The 23,433-nt window shown below is 40.3% G+C and overlaps 1 protein-coding gene across 17 annotated transcripts; it reads left to right on the forward strand.

The window, feature by feature from the left end:
• Positions 1-570: 570 nt before the first annotated feature.
• LOC111866998 (zinc finger protein OZF) lies at positions 571-23,083 on the forward strand. 17 transcript variants are annotated; one of them, XM_023856432.2, is made up of 6 exons: positions 7,345-7,539; positions 8,695-8,871; positions 12,826-12,968; positions 16,077-16,155; positions 20,553-20,709; positions 21,848-23,083. In XM_023856432.2, exons 3-6 carry the CDS (start codon positions 12,828-12,830, stop codon positions 22,038-22,040), a joined length of 570 nt encoding a protein of 189 aa, XP_023712200.1. In that variant the 5' UTR covers positions 7,345-7,539; positions 8,695-8,871; positions 12,826-12,827; the 3' UTR covers positions 22,041-23,083. The 17 variants fall into 17 exon arrangements, 16 of the variants coding, with proteins under 16 accessions (XP_023712183.1, XP_023712196.1, XP_023712187.1 ...); XM_023856430.2 differs by lacking the exons at positions 7,345-7,539; positions 8,695-8,871 and adding an exon at positions 11,235-11,375; XM_023856431.2 differs by lacking the exons at positions 7,345-7,539; positions 8,695-8,871 and adding an exon at positions 11,463-11,734.
• The last annotated feature ends 350 nt before the right edge of the window (positions 23,084-23,433 follow it).

Below are 23,433 nucleotides of genomic sequence, written 5' to 3' on the forward strand. Positions count from 1 at the left end.
CTGTAACAGTATTCTGTAAAAGAATATATGTTGCTTGAGTATATATAAAATATTCTTTTCTGGACATAGTATTTATTGAAACCATTATTAATGTTCCCTCTTGCCGTGATGTTCCTGTCAGAGTCTGTTCTTTATTATCCATCATTTTCAGAATACCTGTTTGATCTTCTTAATATCCACCTTCGTTCTCCTGCTACTTGATCTTTGGGGAGAAGACTATTCCGGATGACATGATTGGTCTGTTGCAGAATGTTTGCAAATTGGAGCATGCATATACCAGGAAATACTGCATCAATATTCCAGAGGCCAATTTTATATATGTTCATGAAATAAAATGGTATTACTTTTGAGGTCTTCATGACTCTAAAGTTTTATATATTGACTTTTGGGTTGTGACACCGTGTTTACGAGAGTTTTCGAGGCAAATGCTTTGAGGATATAGGATCGTCGAATGTGAACATGGAAACAATATTTATGCGAAACGCTAAAATTACTAACGAAACAGCGCGCTATCACAGCCCACAAGAGTGTTATTTAAACTAATAGATTTCACTACGTTTTAACTTCGCCTGCGATTGTCACGGCCTTATAGATTGTATTGTATACGATTCAACGCGGTTTACTTTGGAGAAAAGAAGTTCTGCTAGCTATGATTTTGTTTGGAGATGACTTCACTTCTTTTATTCGGCTTTGTAACCCATGTAACTTCTGTGTAATGTTTTAATGGTGTTGATGTATGTGATCAACTGTTTTTTTCTGTTGTCTGTGGGGGCACATGCGTGATAAGAATAGCTTGCAAAACTGTAGGATGGAGTAAGTACTGTAGTGCGTTGGTGAAAAATGTTAATAGGTTTGGCATGTAGAATTATATTCGTGCTTAATTATGAAGCACATGTAGCGTAGATTACTGATGTTTCATTATAGACTGCTGTATCCAGCTCCTACATATTTGGCATTTCGGTTTCAAATGCTGCTGAGTAGAAGGTTGGCAATAGGAATTTGGTGCAAAATAAGCAGCACGGCTTTCTCGTAGATTACTGATGTTTCATTATAGACTGCTGTATCCAGCTCCTACATATTTGGCATTTCGGTTTCAAATGCTGCTGAGTAGAAGGTTGGCAATAGGAATTTGGTGCAAAATAAGCAGCACGGCTTTCTCCTTTTCTTTGAACCCATTAATTCTATAGCTCTTGGTAATGCACTTTGTGGAGTTTATCACCATACTTATTTAGAAGTCTCGAAGTGTACTCTGTTCTTATTCAGATTTCAATTCACGTTTCCGAATTGTTTTCATTCTTACTGATCACGTGTAATTGGTGGCCAAGTTATGATGTGAAACGTGGTTATATCTGCAAACCACAATGCTGCTGGATCTACTATAATAAAACAGACTATTTGGGCATTAACACGTGACATAACTGTAGGAATAAAAGAATCTATGGAGGACTAGAATTGCATAACCATGGATCTTGTAACTAAGGTTTCACAGCAGTATTTTTAATACACGATTATGGAATCGTTGCAGCCAAGATACTGACGGAACTCTGAAATAACCAGCTAACATAATGACAGAGACAGATTCCAGCCTTTGCAAAAAAAAAAAGGAGATAGCTAATGCCCAAAAAATCGATAATTATATTAATATACCATCATCAGAAACTTTAGATCTCATCAACTGACAAGAACTCAGTACAATTATAATGGTGCATGAACAATTTGTGTAGCCTTTGGTCACTGTGATCTCATGACTGTTAGAAAACAGCCATAGCCAAAGCATGTTGGATGCTGCAATGTAGAACTACTTACATCGCCTGGTATGTTCAGTTTTGCATGTATGTGAGAACTGCTAGAAATTTTAGTAAGATTTATGAACTTGTGGGACATCCCACAAAATATTTTTTTTCAGTCAATTTTGGAGGCAGTCAAAATAGAACATGATTGATGGTTATGTTAATGGGTCTCATACGACTTTCTTGAGTGAAGGCGATTCCGTTGGTACAAAATATTGTGGACATGTTACACCATCTGAATTCTCTGTAAAAATGATTGAAGCTGAGGTAAGCCATGTTGTTTCACAGTCTGCTTGTTACCATGTCCGCCCATGTTTGTTTTCACATCTCGTGTAGTTTTCTGCATGGCAGGAATGCATTACTTGAGAGAAAGTACACAATTATTTTATTTAAAACAAGAGCAGGTTTTCCTCTTAAACCCTTATTAAGTCTGTATTTATTTAGATTTTCAGTTCATCCTAGTGCGCTGGATTATGATGTTCTAGTAGTGTTGGGAAGGAATGGAGTTAATGTTCTTAAAACTTCATTTATGTTCACATATTAGGAAACACGATGAATGTTGCTTGGATTGCATCTTAAGTTTAGATCATCCCCTCTGCAGGTATAATCATTTTCACCACCATTTTGTCATCACGAGAAAATATAAATCCCTTCCTTGGAGTGGTTCCTGCCTTGATGCCTGCCAGTCATGAAGATACCCTAAATTTCTGTATCCATTCTTGATAGCATGGACTGGTCTGCATTATTTCTTACTTTGTCTCAGCCAAGATGTTCCACTTAGTCCATTATTATCTTTATTATCTTTCAAGTCTTCAATCTTAGAAGTTTGTGTATGACAGAAGAAATACACATACAGTTAGGCATTTCAGCTTACTGTTTTTTTTTTTTTTTTTTGCAGGGGGGTAAAGCAGGGACTCAAGGGAACATGTCTCAAAATTGAATGGTGGGATGCATTTACTCCCCATATTCTTGTCACAAGTACTTGTTTTTCTTTTATAGCAGTGTGTGCAGGTATGGAAGATTTGTCTGGCAATGGTGTATCACTGATGCTTGCTAATGATACTGCAATTTCCCAGAACACCGTGGTTTTGGTGAAGGTTGAACCTAATTCAGATAGTGATACAAATCTGGCATCTCATCATGGTGGAAATGAGTTCATTAGTATAAAAGTTGAAGAGGGCACACACATAGAACAGGACGAGGATCCTTTGACATCAAAATTTCCTGAAGTAAAGGCTGAACGTGAGGTGGGTACATGTGTCCTGTACTCGGTGCTTCTCCAGTATACTTCTGAGCCTTTTATTTCCGGCATCTTCCTCTATCTCTCAGTTCACATGAAGTTATTCCAGTGTCTGTATACTGATTTTGAAGATAATGTTTTATCCAAGTTTGTATTTTGTTTAACATTATTAATAGAGTAACAGTAGCTGGTCACAGTAGACATGCGTCCTAAGGCATGAACTGTCTTCGCTTGCTGAGACGCTGGGATTGTGGGTTCGAATCCAACACAAAGCATGGATGTTTGGCGTGTGTGTGCGTTTATTATGTGTTTGTGTTCTGCGTTCAGGTAGTGGCCTTGCAACTGGCTGATCACTCGTTCAAGGAGTCCTACCATCAGTGAAAAATGATTACGGAACTGAATAAGAGGCCTGGGCCCCGAATGGGCTGAAGAGCCATTGAATAAAAAATGGAGTAACAAACTCATGCCAATTTTTTTATTACATTTCATTATGTGTTATCGATACTAATAAATACTACAAATGATATAATATAAACTCCATCCCAAGTGCAAACAATATATTATGTGTCCTTGATCTTGCTCCTTTACACTACATGTTTCGGCCTCAGACGGCCATCATCAGGTGTATAACACTCACGTTGCTGTCACACTGCACCCAGCCCAAAATTTAACATTTAAAAACACTTTCCTTGTTATTACCAACATCTACTTCGTTGATATCTGTCTGGTTTGTAGATTATTTTACACACGTTAATTTTGACTTTCCTGTAGTAGCACTATAAAATCTTTAGTTCTAATTTTAAAATCCTTTAAAATTTTTCTCTAAATTTTAAAATTTAAAATTGTTAGGGTTACTCGCCCTATGTCTAAAGTGCTGCAGCGGCTAGTTCTTGTTTCCAGCACTGTACAGTTATTTTGTGTAGTCTTCCTGTGTGCGTGCTGCTGCTATTCTTTACTACGTGTGCTCTTTAGACATAGGGTGAGTAACCCTAACAATTTTAAATTTTAAAATTTAGAGAAAAATTTTAAATGATTTTAAAATTAGAACTAAAGATTTTACAGTGCTACTACAGGAAAGTCAAAATTAACGTGTGTAAAATAATCTACAAACCAGACAGATATCAACGAAGTAGATGTTGATAATAACAAGGAAAGTGTTTTTAAATGTTAAATTTTGGGCTGGGTGCAGTGTGACAGCAACGTGAGTGTTATACACCTGATGATGGCCGTCTGAGGCCGAAACATGTAGTGTAAAGGAGCAAGATCAAGGACACATAATATATTGTTTGCACTTGGGATGGAGTTTATATCATTATATCATTTATTGTATAGAGTGCAACAGGATGCTTAAATATAATACTAATAAATACTGTTGCATCAGAAGGTCTGTCCATAATTTCAAGGCTCTGCTGTTACAGCAGTGTATCTTTTTGGTCTGCCTCCTGCCGTTGGAACTTTCAGAAAGTTGTGGAACATGGATTTACAAATGTTTGGATAGTCTTGTTTACTTATTTTACATTTTTGGTACACCCCACAAAGAGAGATTCTCAGTGTCCCAGGAAACAGTGGAACAGTTTCTTTGAAGCATACTTATGTGTTATGAGATAGTTTAATAATATATTGAGTGAGTCCCATTATTACTCTTTAAGTGCATTTAATGAGTCTGATAAACATTCTCTCAGACTTGTTAATTCCTAGTTTAAGTACCAGGGGTGAGATACGTATTGGAACAATGAACATTGAGGTAAGGTACAAATAATTGGATGACTTTTTTTTGTGTGTGAATATGTTGTATACTGGAAGATAAGTAGAGCAGATACTCCTATCAATTTTTGAGCAGCTAGTGGGTGAATTCATGCTCCCCTGTTCACAGTCCACACAACTTATTTATGGGGAACCATGAACTGAACCGAGCCTTTGTCTTTTCTAGGCTCATGGACATCAGGCCATCAGTTCCTTCCTGATGGGTATCCATCTTGGCCGTCATCTGTTCGTGGCTGGCTTCGATTATTTCTTTGTCATGAGTCATTTCTTCTTGCTTTCCATTGGTCATTCATTTGGTGTCAGTTGCTAACCAGCACTGGTTGTCTCTTTCCTGGTCCATTTCTTCGCATGTAGCTGGTTCCCCTCTAGTGTCAACACATTTGCTGTCAGTAGACCTTTTGTTCCATTGTGGGGTGGTTGGCCCTTCCCAGACTTCTTGGTCGCATTTGCTGGACACAGGGATTTTCTGGCTGCCTGCAGCTCGAGGTCCTAATTGAGTGCCTTCTTAGGTGCCAAGATTATTATTATTATTATTTAATAAAAACTAATAATTTTACATAAGAAGCATTACTTTCTTCCATAACCATCCACTTTGTAAATCAGCTCACTGTGTAACCCAGGCAAGACATTTATGGATGTATAGATTGTTTTAGATTTGTATAGATTTGTTTTAGATTTCGTTTGTGAAAAGTGTGTACTTTTTCAATCTCATTAACAGTCAGTATACCAGATATCACATTCTTGAAGCAGTGTTTTCTGAGGTAAAACGTTTTGTAGTCTGCTGAACGTCAACTAGTGGTTCAGAGGAATATACAGCCTACATTTTCAGGGTGGAATAGTCTGCCTGCTGCATACTTAATGCTGGTTTCTTTCTTGGCTTGGTGTTTGTCCTGAAGATGGAGGCGGTATGTTCCTCCAAAATGCCAGTTGTTTTCATCTGACTACATACTGTTATATATTAGAGGATAGATATTTTCAGAATGTGTGTGTATATACATGTGCTGTTCGTTTGTTTGAACAATTGGCCTAATTTAGAACTTGTTTGTACTCCTGTGCAAATTTATCGTGCTCTTATTTTCCCCGTACTTTGTGTCCACAGGGGTTGACTGTAGTTGAAGAAGTGGAAGATGCATTTAGAGCAGAGAGTGAATTACAGGATACTTGCGCCACACCAGGAAAAGGCACAGATTGTTCACTATACACTCATAAATGCGAAATTTGTAAACATTTATTTACATCTCATCATAAACCTCATGATATACAAAATGAAAATTATTCATACTTGTGTAATTTTTGTAAGAAGTCTTCCACGCACCACAGTATTCTTGAGAATCATATTTCTCCCTGTAGTGATGAACGTACATATTGTTGTGAGGTTTGTAATAAATCATTTACTGAATATAGTGTGCTTGTAGAACATCAGCAAGCGCACATTAGAGAGTGTTCATATTCCTGTGATGAGCGCAGTAGATTATTCAGCCAGGAGAGTTATCTAAAACAACATCAACACATTCATACTGTAGAGCGTCCATATTCATGTCGCGTCTGTAATAAATCATTCATTCAACAAAACCATTTGAAACAACATCTGCATATACATAGTGGACAACGTCAATTTTTTTGTGCTGAGTGTAATAAAACATTCAAACAGCAAAGTACTCTGAGTCAACACAAACACATACATCGTTCACACCGTCGGTATTCGTGTGATGTATGTAGTAAATCGTTCAGTTGGCAGAAAAGTCTGAAGGATCATCAACGCCTGCATACTGGGGAGCGTCCGTATTTCTGTGATGTATGTAATAAATATTTCATAAGACTTCATAATCTGAGGACCCATCGACGTATACACAGTGGGGAGCGTCCATATGCGTGTGATGTCTGTAAGAAATCATTTAGTCAGCAGACTAGTCTGAAGGAACATCAGTACATACACAGTGGGGAGCGTCCATTTAGTTGTAGTGTGTGCGATAAATCATTCACGCAGCGAAGTACTTTGAAGGAGCATCAACGCATACATAGTGGGGAGCGTCCATATTCCTGTGGAGTATGTAAGAAGTCATTTAGACATCACAGTGGTTTGAAGAGACATCAGTACATTCACACAGGAGAGGTTTCCTACTCCTGTTTAGTGTGTGATAAATCGTTTAGTCAGAGAAGTAAACTGAAGGAACATCAACGTGTGCACAGTGGGGAGTATCCATATCTTTGTGATGAGTGTAATAAATCATTCAGGAAAGAAAGTCATCTGAAGCTACACTTACATGCTGCGCACAGTGCAGAACGCCCTTATTCCTGTGAAGTTTGTCACAAATCTTTCACTCAGCAAGGAAGCCTGACGGCACATCAGCGTGTACATAGCAGGGCGCACCTTGTATATTCCTGCAATGTGTGTCAGAAATCGTTCATTAAACAGAGTCATTTGAATTTACATCAACAGATACACAGCGGGGAACGTCCATATTCCTGTGGAGTGTGTAATAAATCATTTGGTCGGAAGAGTAGTCTCAAGAGACATAAAGAGATACATAACGGGGGATCGATACCTGTCTGATATGTAGGAAATTGTTTTGCCATGGATATAGTTTAAATGAATATGAACTGATATGCCTACTATTGTCTGCTCTGAGAAAGAATGGACATGCGGTGGGAGTTGAAGCTGGTCATCTACTCCCCCACTTTATGTGCACTGCACATCTCAGCTCTGTCAGCTTCCCAGACTCATCTCCGTGTATGAGGAAGCAGGTGATTACTTCATTTTTAATCAGTTATCATTTTACAGTAAGGTAAAATTGTCTGTGTGCTTGCCTAATTAAGCACTATGCCGTGAAGGCGTATGGGGGAGTGGATGTATAGATCCACATTTCTCTTGACTTCGGTACTAGCTGGAGGTGAGTCGTCAGCTTCTTTACCGCCAGTGAAAGAGCCACTGGTACTCATTGGATAGGAGGTTGGGTCTGGATGATGTAGAGAGGAGAAAGTTCTTGATCCTACCAGAACGTGAACTCTGATCTCTCGGTTGTCCAGCCCATAGCCAGTCGCTATACTGACTGAGCTATCCCGGCTCCTCACATTCATCCCGTAGCCAGTCTCTATACTGACTGCGCTATCCCGGCTCCTCACGTATAGCCCGTAGCCAGTCGCTATACTGACAGCTATCCCGGCTCGTCACGTCCAACCCGTAGCCAGTCGCTATACTGATTGTGCTATCCCGGCTCCTCACGTCCAGCCCATAGCCAGTCACTATACTGACTGTGCTATCCCGGCTCCTCACGTCCAGCCTGTAGCCAGTCGCTATACTGACTGCGCTATCCCGGCTCCTCATGTACAGCCCGTAGCTAGTCGCTGTACTGACTGCGCTATCTCGGCTTCAGATCATTTTGCAGTAAATATTATAATTCCAATCAAATGAAATGATGTAATTGTACTGGACATTCATAACTGACCAGACTTGGTATACAAGGGACAAGTGGGACTGGACTAAGTAATTGATATGGAGACAAGGTGGGAAGAATTTTTCTTTATTAATTTCTCTGCCTGGAATGTAGTTACCGTTGAATGATATGTTTATATTTAACTGTTGCATGCTTTGTATTATGGTTTGCAGCATCAATTTTTAATTATGATGTTCTTTATGAGCTATCCATCACGGATGCATATTATGAAAATGGTAATTGATAATTATGTATTCTTAATAATCACAAATAATAATTAGGACTGACAGTACAAATTGTGCTCCTTGTGGTAGGGCTTTGAGTTTTAAGAATATAAAATTCTGTGAATTGTGATGCCTCATGTCAGTCAACCACAGTTAACTAAGCTTCTGTGTCTTTTGTGTATTTACTTTTTATTTCATTCCCTCCTTCCCTTTGAAGCCTTTCATTCTGTGTTCCATTTCAGAGAGTTCCCAAAATGGCTCCCACAGTTTTGATTGAAACAAGTGAGACTCCTGGAGGTTTACAGAAGGCAGGCAAATGTTTGGCAAGCTTATGTTGTAAATTGGTCGTCACACAGAACACTTGACTAGTGTCCAGAGATATGGAGAGAAAGTTATAGAGTCATGCTATCTTCACTTAGGTAACAATTATTTCAATTCCATAAATAAACACTGTGTGCAGTTCAGTTAGTGATCTTTATTCAAATTCAAAAGAGACACATAAACAAAAGAAAAATACTCCATGGCTTGTAGTCAACTTTAGCAGATAGAAGGTGTCGCGTGGTCAGTGCAACGAATCCAGGCTGGATGTTCATTTCCTAGGCCTCATTTGTATTTACAGTATTTTTTTCTACAATAAAAGAATCCCCACTTCATCATCACCTGTACAAATCCATGATTGATGCCTTCTCTTAGAATGTACAAAATTAATTGATGTACTGAATTTCTGCTGCTACTGGTTTTCATATACAGATCATAAGGGACAGGAGAACTGGGTGTTTTGATTTTTTTTTTTTTTCCATCGTCTCGCATGATAGAAAATAGAAAAAACACAGTTTTGGGAACTGGGTCTGTTTCTGTCCTCAGGTGAGTTGGGGGGGGGGAAGACACATCCTCAGTTGGGACTCTTAGAAAGAGCTAATATCAATCACTTCTAAGGGGCACAACTGAGTAGGTGTCTTCCCCATGATTGAGACCAGCCCTTTGTAAGGGGCTCAACTGAGTAGGTATCTTCCCCCACTTAAGGACAGAAACACCCTGTTTCTGAAACGTCGTGTTTTCTATTTTCTGGAATATGAGAAGATGGAAAAAGGTCGAAAATCCGGTAATTCTGTGTGATATGCACCGTTGTCAGAACTCTTTAGATTAGGCATGTCCGACTTTAAATATGTTGTGATCGACTTTTTAGTGTCAAAACTGCTAGTGATCTACAACCCCCTCCTATCGTGGTACCTCACTTTAAGCAAAAATATTGATAAAAATAACACGACACATGTTTGTTGTAAAAGCAACTACAGTGGTAACTGGGCTGTGTCAGATGTCTGTAGATTCATCCAGTTGCAGGGAGAAAGCAACACAACTGGAAACATCTTTCAACAACTGTTCAGTTATGTTTCCACACATCATTTCTATTCGCCCCACAGTGGTGTTTCTTGATAATAAAAAATCTTGAATAGTAGCTATGATCTCTTATGTTATATTACAAGTGAATTTACATGCGTTTCACGTATAATTTCTTTATAGGCGTATGAGATCGACCAAAAATCGTCCCGCGTTCAATGCGTTGGACATGCCTGCTTTAGATCGAAAGAGGTTTATAAAACTATGGCAACTGGTTCTTTTTCGATTTCAAATTTGTGGGATTAAATATTGTGGCTAGCGGCCTCCGTAGTCTACAGGTAACGTTCCCACCTCATGACTCGTAGTACGGGGGTTCAAATACCCGGCGGAGGTCGTCGAATTTTTAAGGGCGGAAAAATTCAGGGAACAAGTCCTCAGGGAGGGACTTTAAGCCGTGGGTCCCTTGTCGTAGCTTTACGGCACGTAAAAGAACCTCATATCTCCAAAGGAGGTCACTGAGCCAAATTAACGGACGTTTCCCGCCCAACAGCAGTCTCTAATACCTCTGGTAGATGGGGGAAGCATTATAATGCTTATATTATATCTATAATTATAGATACCTCTCAGCTAGTAGAGCCGGTCTCGCTGGCTGGGCGGGACTGATGGTAAGCACCAGTACCGGTAGGATATAGAGACTGGTAGAAATCATAAGAGGGAAGCACAATGGACCAATACAGGTCTCAGTGCATGGGGAAACCCACCCTCTCTAACAAATAACTAACTAAATATTGTGGCTTATAGACACGTTGCTGAGCGGTGAATCTGTGAACAGCAACCGTTGCTTGGTACCTGGCGGTAAACACGGCAATAATACCCGGACTATTGCTAGATAACCGCCTATAACAACAATGGAAGTACTGTTGGACTATAACAGTGGAATAAGTGTTTTCTATGTATTTCGTGACGAAGTGGATAGATGGTAGTTGTTAGTTGGGATTGAAGGAATTGACAGGAGTCCTGCACGGGCGGTTGTGACAGGAGGACCTGAACGCGGGAAACAGAAGGATCTGCACTGTTAGAAGCCGTTGGCAGGGAACGGCTGTAAAAGACAGCGGGTGCTGTGGTAATTTGCGAAGTGTGGTGTTTGGCGGTGGTTCTGTATTACTTGGAGTTCAGATTGGTGTATGTATAAGTGGTCACTAAGTCCAGTATTCAATTCATAACCCATCTATGGTCACCGTTAGAAACCCCCCTCCCCAACACGTGACAATATGTTATGGCACCGTCACTAACGAACATATCTGTGTACTTAGATGGCGCTTACTCCAGCAGCTAAAAGGTTACAGCGGCTCCGGTCTAGAAAAGCGAAATTAACGGCCGTGGGGATTCGTTGCGCTGACCACGCGACATCCTCTATCCGCGGAGGTTGGCACTAACTTCGCCGACAAGCGGCGGTTGGTCGGACGGTATAGTTCGTTTGCGGACAAAATCACGGAGTTTGTTTTGTGTAAAATTACTCGTGATGTGCAAGCTGATTAGGCTTTCGTGAAAATGTAGTTAAGCAATCTGTTCTGCAGTTTCTGAGGTAAGTCCATATATAATGATTTTAGTACATTGGCGAGGTATATACGATGGTATAAATGAACAGCGCATGTCTTAATGCTCGTTGGATCAAGCTTGTTGCCACAGGCATATTTATTGTAAATAGTTTTTCATTACGAATGCAGATTTCCCACCTTTTAGTAGATGGGAACCGCATTGTACCTATTTTCACATTAATTCATGAAAGTCGGAATGCAGTTTCGTGTAATTAACTGAGTGAATATTGAAATTAGCAAAATCTGCTTGATACGTTCCATATCGAAGGTTTTTTCTTTCTGTATGTAGTTAAAAGAATCAGATTTGTTTAACGTTTACAGTTTAATGCTTCGTTACTAAACGTTGGTAAGTATTTATAGGTTATGTTATATTTAATTTTATAATTTAGCATAGGTCTGAGGGTAAAAGTGGAGATGAAATAACTGATTTCAAAGCTAAGTGAACGTAACCCAGTTACGTCTGATCTCGAAGATGCGTGTATGTGGGATAAAACATCGCAATAAAATGTGCTGGTTGGAAACATATTGTGTGTTAACCGATCTGACGTAACTAATCGGCCCAAGGGAACTATAGCAATGAATCAAGACACTAATATTACAGCCTACCATTAGACATGGTGCAGAAGCAGTCCCTCAAATTGTAATATAATCATCAGCAACCATCTCCTTTATGGTCATCCAAGTAGATTCCATCCAAGAGAATTCTCAGCTATAACAGTGTGTTTCGTGGTTAACTGCATGGCTGTGTTATATGCCAGTTTGAGGCTGTTACTAGGCTCAGACATCTCTTCTCCCCCCCACCCCCCACAAAAAGGTAAAGCTATCCCTGTAACAGGTTGTGGAGGCCCATAATGTTGTGAGACATCGAGGCTCCCACATTTTCTGGACAGTTGACTCACAGATGGCAGTGAGGTCAGCTTTAAGCGCCAGCTGCCATTTATCCCCAGGAAGATTCCTGGTACGCATTTCTGTTAGAGGCTGAGTCGACTCCAGGGTTATATTGTGGCTGGGAGTATTAGATCAATTGAAAAATCCAGTGACAATAATTAGGAATTGAACCCATGACCTTCTGGCTTGAAGCGTAGTGCCTCAACTGTGTTACCGCATGAACTACTAAAACTGTTTATATTACATATAATTTTGTATACAGGACTGAGTAAGAGAACTGTCGCTGGATATTATCACACTTCGGTTAGCTTAGATTAATGGTTGGCTGGGATAAGTGATCTAATTTCTGGTTCTCATGGCAATGACTGTGAAGGGTATCGTCTTGGGGGCGTGATACTGTGTAGTCCGATATGTTCAATGATGTGTCATGTCTTCAGTAAAAGAGCAAGTCAAGCAAGGAAATAACAATAAGCAGGAAGCTCAGCTTTTAGATTTAGACGTGCTTAGTTCAAGTACTGTGTGGCAACTGCTTGATTGCTTTCTTTGCAGGAATGGCAGGAGTCAGTGTTGCGGAGAACAGTGGCGCTGTCTGGAATTCTGGTGAGCAGCAGAGTTTTCTGACCATGGAAGACAGTGGCATTGACAGCGACCAGAAGCAGCAGCATGTACAGGAGGATGGAAGGCTCTTCACAGTGAGGACTCACTTACTGTTGTGTCTGGTATCTCATGGCGTGTTAATAACAAAAAGTTGCAAAAGTTCTTGTGTGAGGATGGAAGGCTCTTCACAGTGAGGACTCACTCACTGTTGTGTCTGTCTGGTATCTCGTGGCATGTTAATAACAGAAAGTTTGTAAAAGTTCTTGTGTGGGGATGGAAGGCTCTTCACAGTGAGGACTCGCTCACTGTTGTGTCTGTCTGGTATCTCGTGGCATGTTAATAACAGAAAGTTTGTAAAAGTTCTTGTGTGGGGATGGAAGGCTCTTCACAGTGAGGACTCGCTCACTGTTGTGTCTGTCTGGTATCTCATGGCGTGTTAATAACAAAAAGTTGCAAAAGTTGTGTGAGTTCTCGCGTGTCGCGCTGCTTGTGCTTTCACATGTAGCAACACTAGAACTGCTTGCAGAAATTTCATGAAGTTTGATTGCAGACAGCTTTATTAAAATTTATCATTATATTCTAATTTTAATTAGAATTGTGCAACTTTGTATGAAGACCAGCATGCATTATTATGTGCATCTCTAGTATAACTTGGTAAATACAGGAGCAGAAAATGGCTGCAACAAAAGTTGTAGAGAAAACAAAACATTTAGCCCCAGTACATTTTTACATAAGGCGCTGGGACAGTGTAGTTGATATAGCGACTGGCTACAGGCTGGACGACTAAGGGGTCAGAGTTCAAGTCCTGGTAGGGTCAAGAATTTTCTCTTTTCCATGTCAACCAGACCGGTTCTGGGGCTCACCCAGCATCCTATACAATGGGTACTGGGGGCTCTTTCCCTGGGGGTGAAGCGACTGAGGCATGAAGCTGACCACCTCCAGCTAGTGCTGAGGTCAAGAAAATGTGGATCTATACATCCACTCCCCCATATGCCTTCATGGCGTAATGCTTAATTAGTTAAGCATGGACAACTTTACCTTTTACCTTTACAGTTTTACACAAATGTAACTGTTTTTAAGGTGCTGGTAATTAAACAAAATAGAGTGAATATGCCAGAAATTTTATCTTAAGTTTACATTTTGTAATTTTTTTTCATGCTAGCATGATCATAATCTCTATCAAGTAAGCTGGTCAAGAGAGTAGTGACTTGGCTCAAATCCTATTTAGGATGCCAGCTGTTCTGGTGGAGCTTTCATTGGTTCTCCTTAATCCATCCAGGCAAATGCCAGGGTAATACCTGAATTAAGCCGCAGCCAATTCCTTCCAAATTTCCAAATTTTTTTTCAAACCCATCATTCATTTGTCCTCCTACCATTCAGCGGTATATGGTCTGCATTACTGAAAGCATCCTAAAATACCCCCCCCCAAATCCCTACATGACCAATCCACATGTTATCCTCACATTACTGTACCTTTACTGAACTTCAGAATTATTTTTTATATTGGTTTATTCTTGGTTTATTTAGTGACACTTTTGAAAGTGTGTAACTATCTAACTTCATGGAGCTGAGCCCTTCTTGAGAAACTGCCAGTTATGTAGCTACTCAAGAACCTCCAATATTTTATAGTACCCTAAGGTTAATTACCATGTTCACAAGAGCACTCCACTGGCTCCTATCCTGAACCAGATCAGCCCAGTCCATATCACCCAATCCTATCTCTCCAGGATTCATTTTAATATTATCCACCCACCTACATATTGGTGTTCCTAATGGTCTCTTCTGGCCATCCCACCAATATCCTGTATGCATTCCTCTTCTCCACATTTGTGCTACATGTCCTGCCCACCTTATCCTCCTTGACTTGATCATTATAATTGTACTCGGTTAAGGATACAAGTTATGAAGCTTCTCATTATAGCTTGTAACATATAGAATCAAATGGTTGAATGAATAATGAGTTATAGAAAACGTGAAAGGAAACAGTCATGGCATAATTTGAGGTATTATTTGAGCATTCGCCTACAGGGACAGAGTAACACCACAGAAACCCTCAATCAGGATAAGCAGCCTCATGACTGAGATTTGAACTCGGGACCACTTGAATATGTAGCAGGAGTGCTACTTGGCCTCCCATCTTTGTCAAAATAGAGCTCAGAACGTGAGTCAGAAAAAAACACTAATCGGGTGTTACAAATATATTATGTTTCTGGACATTATCCATTGGCCTATTTTTGTCTAAAACATTGTCATCTTTATATTTCAAAACAACGTTTCAGGGAGTGTATTCTGTCTCCAACTTCAGGTAAAATCTGCTTAGTTGGGCCCAGTGAATAGAGGTAGTACCTATCTCCCTTCTATCGATTGGGCACAACTGAGTAGATTTTACCTGAAGACAGAGACAGAATCCAGTCTCCAAAACATGTTTTGAAATATAACAGGACAGTGTTTTAGACAAAAACAGGACGATGGATAATGTCCAGAAACATAATATAGGGTGTCCAGATGAAAGGTATCCAAAATGAAAAATTTATATCTCGGAAACTAATTGTCATACACATATCCGGTTTATGTCATCGGAAAGAAAAACTCTAGAAGTTTTTTTTTTCATACCCGGCTTATGCGCATATGCCTCCACATTTCTGCCACCATGTTAGGAATCACCTGGACAGAGATGGGTGGGATATGAATTGGCAGGAGTGAACCAATCTCTTGGCCTTCTGTGTCACAACATTTAACCCCAGTGGATTTTTTATTGTGGGGTTATGTGATGAACATTGTCTACCAGGTTAAGATCAACAACCGTCAACACATGAAAGCCCGTATAAGGGACGATGTTGCTATGGTAACACCAAACATGCTTCAAGCTTGAATATTTAAGAACGTTATATATGCAGGAAAAGAATCTTTGATAGTTTCCCTTTGTTATGGTGTAACCCATTAATTTGTATAAAAAGTTTTTTCTGAGATATAATGATTTTATTTTTTATACCTTTCATCCGGACACCTGTGTTTGTGCTAATGTACCATCGGCACAAACTCTTAGATCTTATGAATCAGTTACTGCAGTTTTTCTGCATGCACGCGATTTTGCATGTTATTGTGATTGTGGTTGTGGTTGTGTGTTCTCTTCACTTTTCTGTTAGAACGCTAGACTCTAACATGACTAACAAGTTCAGATACTGGTTATTGTCTTCTTATAGGCAAGTGACAGCTCTTGCAGCAGTACAACTGTAGCCTCTCCTCAGAAGACTAATGTCAAACAGCTACACAAAAGGCTTGGTATGGTTCTTGCATGAAACTGACATGTCTCGATGTTGTAATGTAACCCATATGTGTTGCGCTGCCATTTGAAACCTTCTTGAGATGGCTGTGTAAAGCAGGTTTTTGTGACTTCACCTACAGGCTTTTTATATACCTTGAAGACTTCACAGTCATAGCTGTAGCAAGCCAGGGTGGTGCCGTGGTACATTTTTTAGTTTGTTTCGAAGGAAATTAACATCAGACGTAGATGGTTGTTAATGAGAATAAATAAAAACTGCTTTAAAGCACACTGAAGATTTAGGAAGTAGATTCATCCAAAATGTTGGTACCTACTGACCTAAGCACAAGGCATGACATGTAAAATACAAGAAGTTAGAAATCTTACTTTGTAGTGTTCGTGCCGTGTATGTGCAATGTCATTCAGTATTCTTTCTTCGTATTCCTTTATTGGACACTTCATGTTCGGCTTAAGTGGCCATCTTCAGGCGTACAGGTTGTTGTGGTTAAGCTTTCTGCTGTTCACTTTTATAAAATTGATGGTAACTCATGTAACTAAAATAAATAGAGGCAACTATAATAGGAGGAAAGAAACCTGCATTACGGTGAGCAGCAGAATGCTTAACCATTACACCCTGTACACCTGAAGATGTCCAGTTAGGCCAAAATATGTAATGTCCAATAAAGTAATATGAAGAAAGAATTGTGAGCGACGTTGCACATAGACATCACAAAAGCTCCAAAGTCAAATCTGTACAGTGCAACAGGATGATGAAATATAACATTGCTTTTTTTAATTTCTGATCTCTCTGTTATATCTGGATTCATTGGCCTCTGTGCCTGGGTGTTTTATGAGCTGTTTTTGTTGATCCGTTATGCGCACAAAACTACCCGTAGGTAGCAGTGAGATTTGCCTGATACCATGTCTGTAAATGTGTATTTCATGTTGAACCTCCCTGGCGGTTCTGCTTTTAGGACTGCACTCCTACCTACAGCGGATATAAACTGCTGCACAGCCGTTAATTCTCATATTCTCATTTCAGAAATTAAACAAATTTGAACGCATGAAAATATAGTCTCAAAGACAAAATATAGAATTTACCATTGCACCAAGAACAGCAGTGATATCGTTAAAAGGTTTCATAATGTAAGATTCGAGGTTTTCGCAGTGATGAGTAGAAGCTGGCTGTCTTCTGAGTAGTGACGCTGATAGTCTCATAGAAATGTATTGGTATTTTGTAGGTACATGCTGTCACTATCTTCAGGCCAGAACATTAGGCCAAGCAGCAGAAGAATGCAGCAGACATGAGGGGGGGGGGGGAGGGTAATATTCTTTACGTGAAAGGTTCTTGGACTTTGTGATGCTGTGCCCCCCCCCCCAAAAAAATCATAAATTTATGTGAGCCTCCATGGTTGTTGCTGTTGTTATCGTGGGGATTTAACGAGAGAGAAATGGAGCACTAACTGCCATCTGCAGCCATGCTTTCTGAAAGCACTATTAACGCTTGCTGACTCACACTTGCAAAAACTTTGCATGGATACAAGTAAATTGTAAGTAATACTCCCATTAGAGTAGGTCACTACCCCCGGGGAGGCTTGTGACTCATGGTTTGAGAAACCGTGTGTTACCCTGTTCTCATACTTCCTCTTGGGTCGCTCAGAATTCTCTCATTTCCTGTCACTTGAGTCAGTTTGCTCAGTACCTTTAGTGTTAATTAGTTCTACAGTCTTTTATGTGCAACAATTTATTAAAACTCATTAACAGCTAGACTCTGTAAAAGTTTTTGAGTTTCCTCACCCATGACTGCTAACACCTGATGATGACCACTTTTGTCGAAGCATGTCATAAAAACTTTTAAAGCGACTAGCTTTTAATGAATTTTAATATATTGTAACATGTTTCATTACTGAAGACGCCGTAGAGATGGTTAATTGGTTTATTTAACAATCTACAAATCACGGCTACAATTAATGATAACACTGATATGGGTTTACACACTTTACAAACCCTACACACAAATCTCTTCACACTGTCACGATTCACTCGTTACAACTCAGCTCGCAGGATTGCTCGGAACTAGCTCGGAACTGAGCTCGGCGATGGCCACATTACAACTAACTCCGCAGACAGCGCAGCTCTCTTATATAGGGGCTGTGTGCCTGTTACGTGCCACGTCACAGTAGGAAGCGTTTCCGCGTCACCGTGTTGAGTCACCGCGCGTTGCGCATTACATCACCATGGGGAGAGTGGCGGGGCGGGGACTCGCCTATGACCATAGTAACGCGAGCGCTTCGTTACCGCCACGTACCGCTGGGGAGGTGGGTGTCCTCCGTTGCGCAACATGTCACAATATTATTGTACATAAGCCCGTAGAACTAATTAACACTAAGGGCAAAGTGCAACAGGATGCTACAGTATAATATTAAAAAATGCAATAATTTTTCTCCTTAAATAATGCATGCCTTTCTAGGCTTCAGCCAACTGTCAGCTACAGGGTGTGTTTTCTGTTGTGGGTGGGAGTCAGCTGCTAGCATTGGAAGTGTGAGAGACTGCCATGCTACTTGTCACCCATTCATAGAGCTGAGCCCTTGAAAAGCTGACAGTTGCGCAGCTACTCAAGAACTTCCCAGCATATTATGGAAGCCAAAGGTTCATTGCCGTGTTCACAAGAGCCCTCCACTGGTCCCTATCCTGAGCCAGATCATTCTAGTCCATACCACCCCATCCTGACTCTCTGAGATCCATTTTAATGTTGTTAACCCACCAACATCTTGGTCTTTCTAGTATTTCTTTCATTCTAGCTTTCCTACAAATGTCCTATATGCATTCACTTCTCCGTTCGTGCTACATGCCCTGCCCATCTCATTCTCCTTGGCTTGATCATTCTAATTATACTTGGAGAAGAGTACAAGTTACGAAGCTCCTCATTATGCAGTTTTCTCCAACCTCCTGTCACTTCATCTCTCTTTGGTCCAAATATTTTCCTCAACACCCTGTTCTCAAGCACCCTCAGTCTGTGTTCCTCCCTTAATGTCAGAGACCAAGTTTCATGCCTATACAGAACCACAGGCAAAATTATATTTTTGTATATTCTAATGTTTATATTTTTAGACAGCAGACGAGAAGACAGAAGGTTCTGGGCTGGATGGAAACAAGCATTACCCAAGTTCAATTTCCTCTTAATTTTGAACTGTTACTCTCGTTCCCAAATATCTGAACTGTGCCACATTTTCAAAACCTATCTTTATGTCATGATGTTGCCCTGCATTTTGCTGATGAGACAGCGACATATACTTAGTTTTCTCTGTGTTTACTTCTACACCAAACTCATTACTTGCGTCAAAGTTTGTGTTTTTCTTTATACTCATAGTATCTATGTTATCACCCAGTAGATTCATGTCATATGCTACTTGTATTAGGCATCTTAAGTCATATACTAAGAACTGTTGTTCCCCCATATACTAAGTTGCCAGTATTCAGTGTTCTGTGTATAAGAGACAGCGCACATAAATTTCTTTCAAATTCAAATACAGCAGACTGTCAATATAAAATGGATGTATGGGGACATCTTCAATTGCCAGGTTATAAGTGAAACTGACATTTATATAATTTTGGAATCTCTTGTGTTATGTATACAGCATATATACAGAGTGGTTGAAATATGTTCATAAATTAAAGATACATTTTAGACCATCATCAAGTGGGAACGATGACATTCATAAAGTTTCGCTGTTTGAACAAAGTAATTCAAAGGTTAGAGAAACCAGAAATGTACAGCCTGTGCATAGCGTACTTTACCCTCTGTACCTGCAGGCTGCAGCAAGCAGTGTCACAGTGCAGCCTTATGCCGTAAGTAAATCATTTCATAGGAATTTTTATGAATTAAAACATATGTAAAACATAATATACAAAACTATAATGTTGGCTATGGGTCTGTATGGGTGTGAAACTTGGTCTCTGACATTAAGGGAGGAACACAGACTGAGGGTGTTTGAGAACAGGGTGTTGAGGAGAATATTTGGACTGAAGAGAGATGAAGTGACAGGAGGTTGGAGAAAACTGCATAATGAGGAGATTCATAACTTGTACTCTTCTCCAAGTATAATTAGAATGATCAAGTCAAGGAGGATGAGGTGGTCAGGGCATGTAGCATGAATGGGGGAGAAAAGGAATGCATATAGGATATTGGTGGGAAAGCCAGAAGGAAAGAGACCAGTTGGAAGACCAGGGCGTGGGTGGGTGGACAATATTAAAATGGATCTTAGAGAGATAGGATCGGATGGGATGGATTGGTTTGAACTCGCTCAGGATAGGGACCAGTGGAGGGCTCTTGTGATCACGGTAATGAACTTTCGGGCGGTATTTATGTTAGGGTGTTCCGTGAGCTACGAATCCTAGTTCACTGTTGGTGTTTCAGAACAAAGGATAGAACAAGCAAAGAAGATCCAGAGGATTCAGGAATATAAGAGGAATCCTACTCTGATCCCAATTCAGAGGCTTCCTATTCCGAGTAAACCTGTGACGAGCTCACAGCGAGAACAGCAGCCATTGGTGGACTGGGACACTGACGAGAGGTGCATACACTTTATATTAAATGAATACCTTAAAATATGTTACCTTTTCCTCTTATTTAGCATTCTAATTGAAGTGACGGGGCCATGAAGGCTTACAGGGAAGTGTAGGCTAGCTCCATGTTTTCTAACTTGGCACTGACCACTCGCCTCCATTCAGTGCCATGTTTTCTAACTTGTCACTGAATGGAGGCAAGTGGTCAGTTTCATGCCTCAGGCACTTTTCGCTTGGGGAGAGACCCCCCTCACCCACAATTGCCATCAGATAGGAGACTGGGTGGGCCTCAAGAGCCGGTCTGGACACCGCGAAGAAGAAGGAGAAGAGCCCCTGTGAGGAATCAAGTACAGATTTCTTCATACCAACCCACATCCTAATCACTACACTGACTGAGCTATTCCAATTCCATTAACAGTTTTAAAGAAATAGAATTCCTTCATTAGCATCGGAGCAGAGAGCTCTGTTTGTGGTTGGGGCCATCTGTCTGCTCAGCTGTATGCATTAGTGGTGTAAGTGCTCTGTGACTGAGTTTTGTATAGTTCATTGTGAACATCAAGCCACTGGAGGCGTCAGAATTTTGGTACTTACCGTCATCAGTGGAACCAACATGGCAGTTGTGAATTTGGCATGAAGAAACATTACAAGCACAATGAAATTTGAGGTTCTCATTGCCCAGACTTTCACTATTACTTTCTCCTGGGTTGTGACGGTGTCTACACTAGGAGATACTCACCTGTGTTTCGAAGGAGTCTGCTTCCTCCAGCTTCATGGTAGATAGAGACAGCCGTTTCCTCTAAGGTGCACCCTGCCTTCTGTCCAGTGGGTACTGGGAGGTACTGTACCCTGGGGTAAAGTGGCCAGAACATGAAGCTGACCATTCACCTCCGTCTAATGCCAATATTAAGAATGCATGGAGCTGTACCTTCACTTCCCAACATGTCTTAATGGCATGATATGTAATGTAGCTGACACTGGCCATGAAAACTAGCCCTTCAGAGAGCCATTGTTTTCTTACGGCCTTTATGTTGACTTCCCTCCACTTCAGAGGGGGAGGGGAGAAGTGACCTGTGATTTTTTTATTGCAGTGCATACATTTTTGTGTTGATGGAGTATGAATAATTTTTGTCCTTCTTCCCTTCACAGTGACGAGGATCTAAATTTCTTTCCATTGTCAAGAATGAAAGATGGCAAACAGGAACTGACAGACACTTTCAGTATAGAGGACTTTGAAGTGTCGCCGGACGAAGATGATCTCAATTTGCTGCCACCAAAACCAATGTACCAGCGATGTATATGTTGTATTATTCCAGTTGACTGGAAGTGTACACTCTTGTGAGTGTCCGTCCCTAATGTGGCCATTTGGCCATGTACATTTAATTATTTATTTGTTTGTATTTGTTAAGCTTATAAAGAGTGGGCATTCTTGGTACATGTGACTCGCATTATACATAGGGGTTGTGCTCCCCGGAACTGCCATGCATATCAAAAGTGCATGAAACAACCACTGAGCACGATGGAGAGGGAGTAGGCGACAACGTGACGTGACAAAATGGTGGGGGTGGGTGGGGGAGTCAAGGAAACTGGGCATGTGTGGCACCTTCTGCTGTGACTTTGGGTAGGTTGGCGATGCTCTTCATGGCACTGGAATAAAAATGTGAATGCACGAAAATCCTGGTATTGAAACCGCCTATAATGAGAGCCACCTGTATACTATTTTATGATCTCAGAACATGACTTACTCTATTCATGTTGAAGAATTGTGATGTACTGAAAATAAGGACTAATGCTTAAAGCTTTTCCTTATTTTGATGGCACTGTGCAAAGTTCTATCAGTTGGTTACAGTGAAATATATACTTATTATTCCTTTACAACTGTAAGCACAGATACCAGAACCTCTTATCTGGGAAGCTCGGGCCGGAACTGAGCCAGATTTCTGGTCCTAGGCCAAATATGTACTTAAGATATAAGGTAAAGTAAGAAAATCAAGGCATGTAATTATTTTTATTACTTACCAAATCATCAAGCTTTTGTTTAGCTCTCTTGCCAGCTGTGGGACTTCCTATTGTACATGTGTGGTTGGTAAGAATACGAGGCGGCATACGGCTAAATAATCACGGGGACACGAGGACACTCCAAAGGTTAGGCTTGGTCTGAAGAGGGCTAGGCACCATTCGTCTAAAATGACCAACAAGCAAACTATTCAGTCATTGTTGCCAACTGGTTAGTTTAAAATACATCCAGATTTAGGGATACCAAATAAGAGGTTCAGTGCCTGTAATAGCTGTAGGTGTGTGAACTCTAGTCCCAGCAGGTGAACATGACCACTGGATTATGTTGTTTATATATGTTGAAAGTAAATAAAGATATTTATGTACTTATGCTGTCCCTGCAAGGGGAATGCGTTGCCTCATTTCTCCTCGTCAGAATCGAACAGGTTGTGTATTACGAGAATAAGTGTCTTTCAGTCACTCTGATGTTTATGTGGAGAGAGTTCCTTTCTGTGTTTTGTTGGACCTCTGTATTGAAACAGTGAATGTTACTGTAACATTCCCTTGACATTAATTATTTTGACAACATGTTATGTAATTATCAATACAAGAATCTATTAATGTAACGCGTATGTCAGACATTTTCCATCATCTAATTTTTAATTAAAAACATTGTTCTGAAACTTGACTTTTGTTCTGTCATTGGGTGAAAGCATGAAACTGCTCTGCTGGGCCCATTA

The sequence above is a fragment of the Cryptotermes secundus genome, unplaced genomic scaffold (genome assembly GCF_002891405.2).
Source record: "Cryptotermes secundus unplaced genomic scaffold, Csec_1.0 scaffold1383, whole genome shotgun sequence".
Lineage (NCBI taxonomy): Eukaryota > Metazoa > Arthropoda > Insecta > Blattodea > Kalotermitidae > Cryptotermes > Cryptotermes secundus.

Bases quoted from the DNA above. Each gene is read 5' to 3' on its own strand.
- LOC111866998 (XM_023856415.2), top strand. From the start codon at position 650: ATGATTTTGTTTGGAGATGACTTCACTTCTTTTATTCGGCTTTGTAAC. The intron at 702-2,792 runs GTAACTTCTGTG...CTTTTATAGCAG, and splicing joins TATTCGGCTTTGTAACCCAT to TGTGTGCAGGTATGGAAGAT. The intron at 3,038-5,893 runs GTGGGTACATGT...TTGTGTCCACAG, and splicing joins AAGTAAAGGCTGAACGTGAG to GGGTTGACTGTAGTTGAAGA.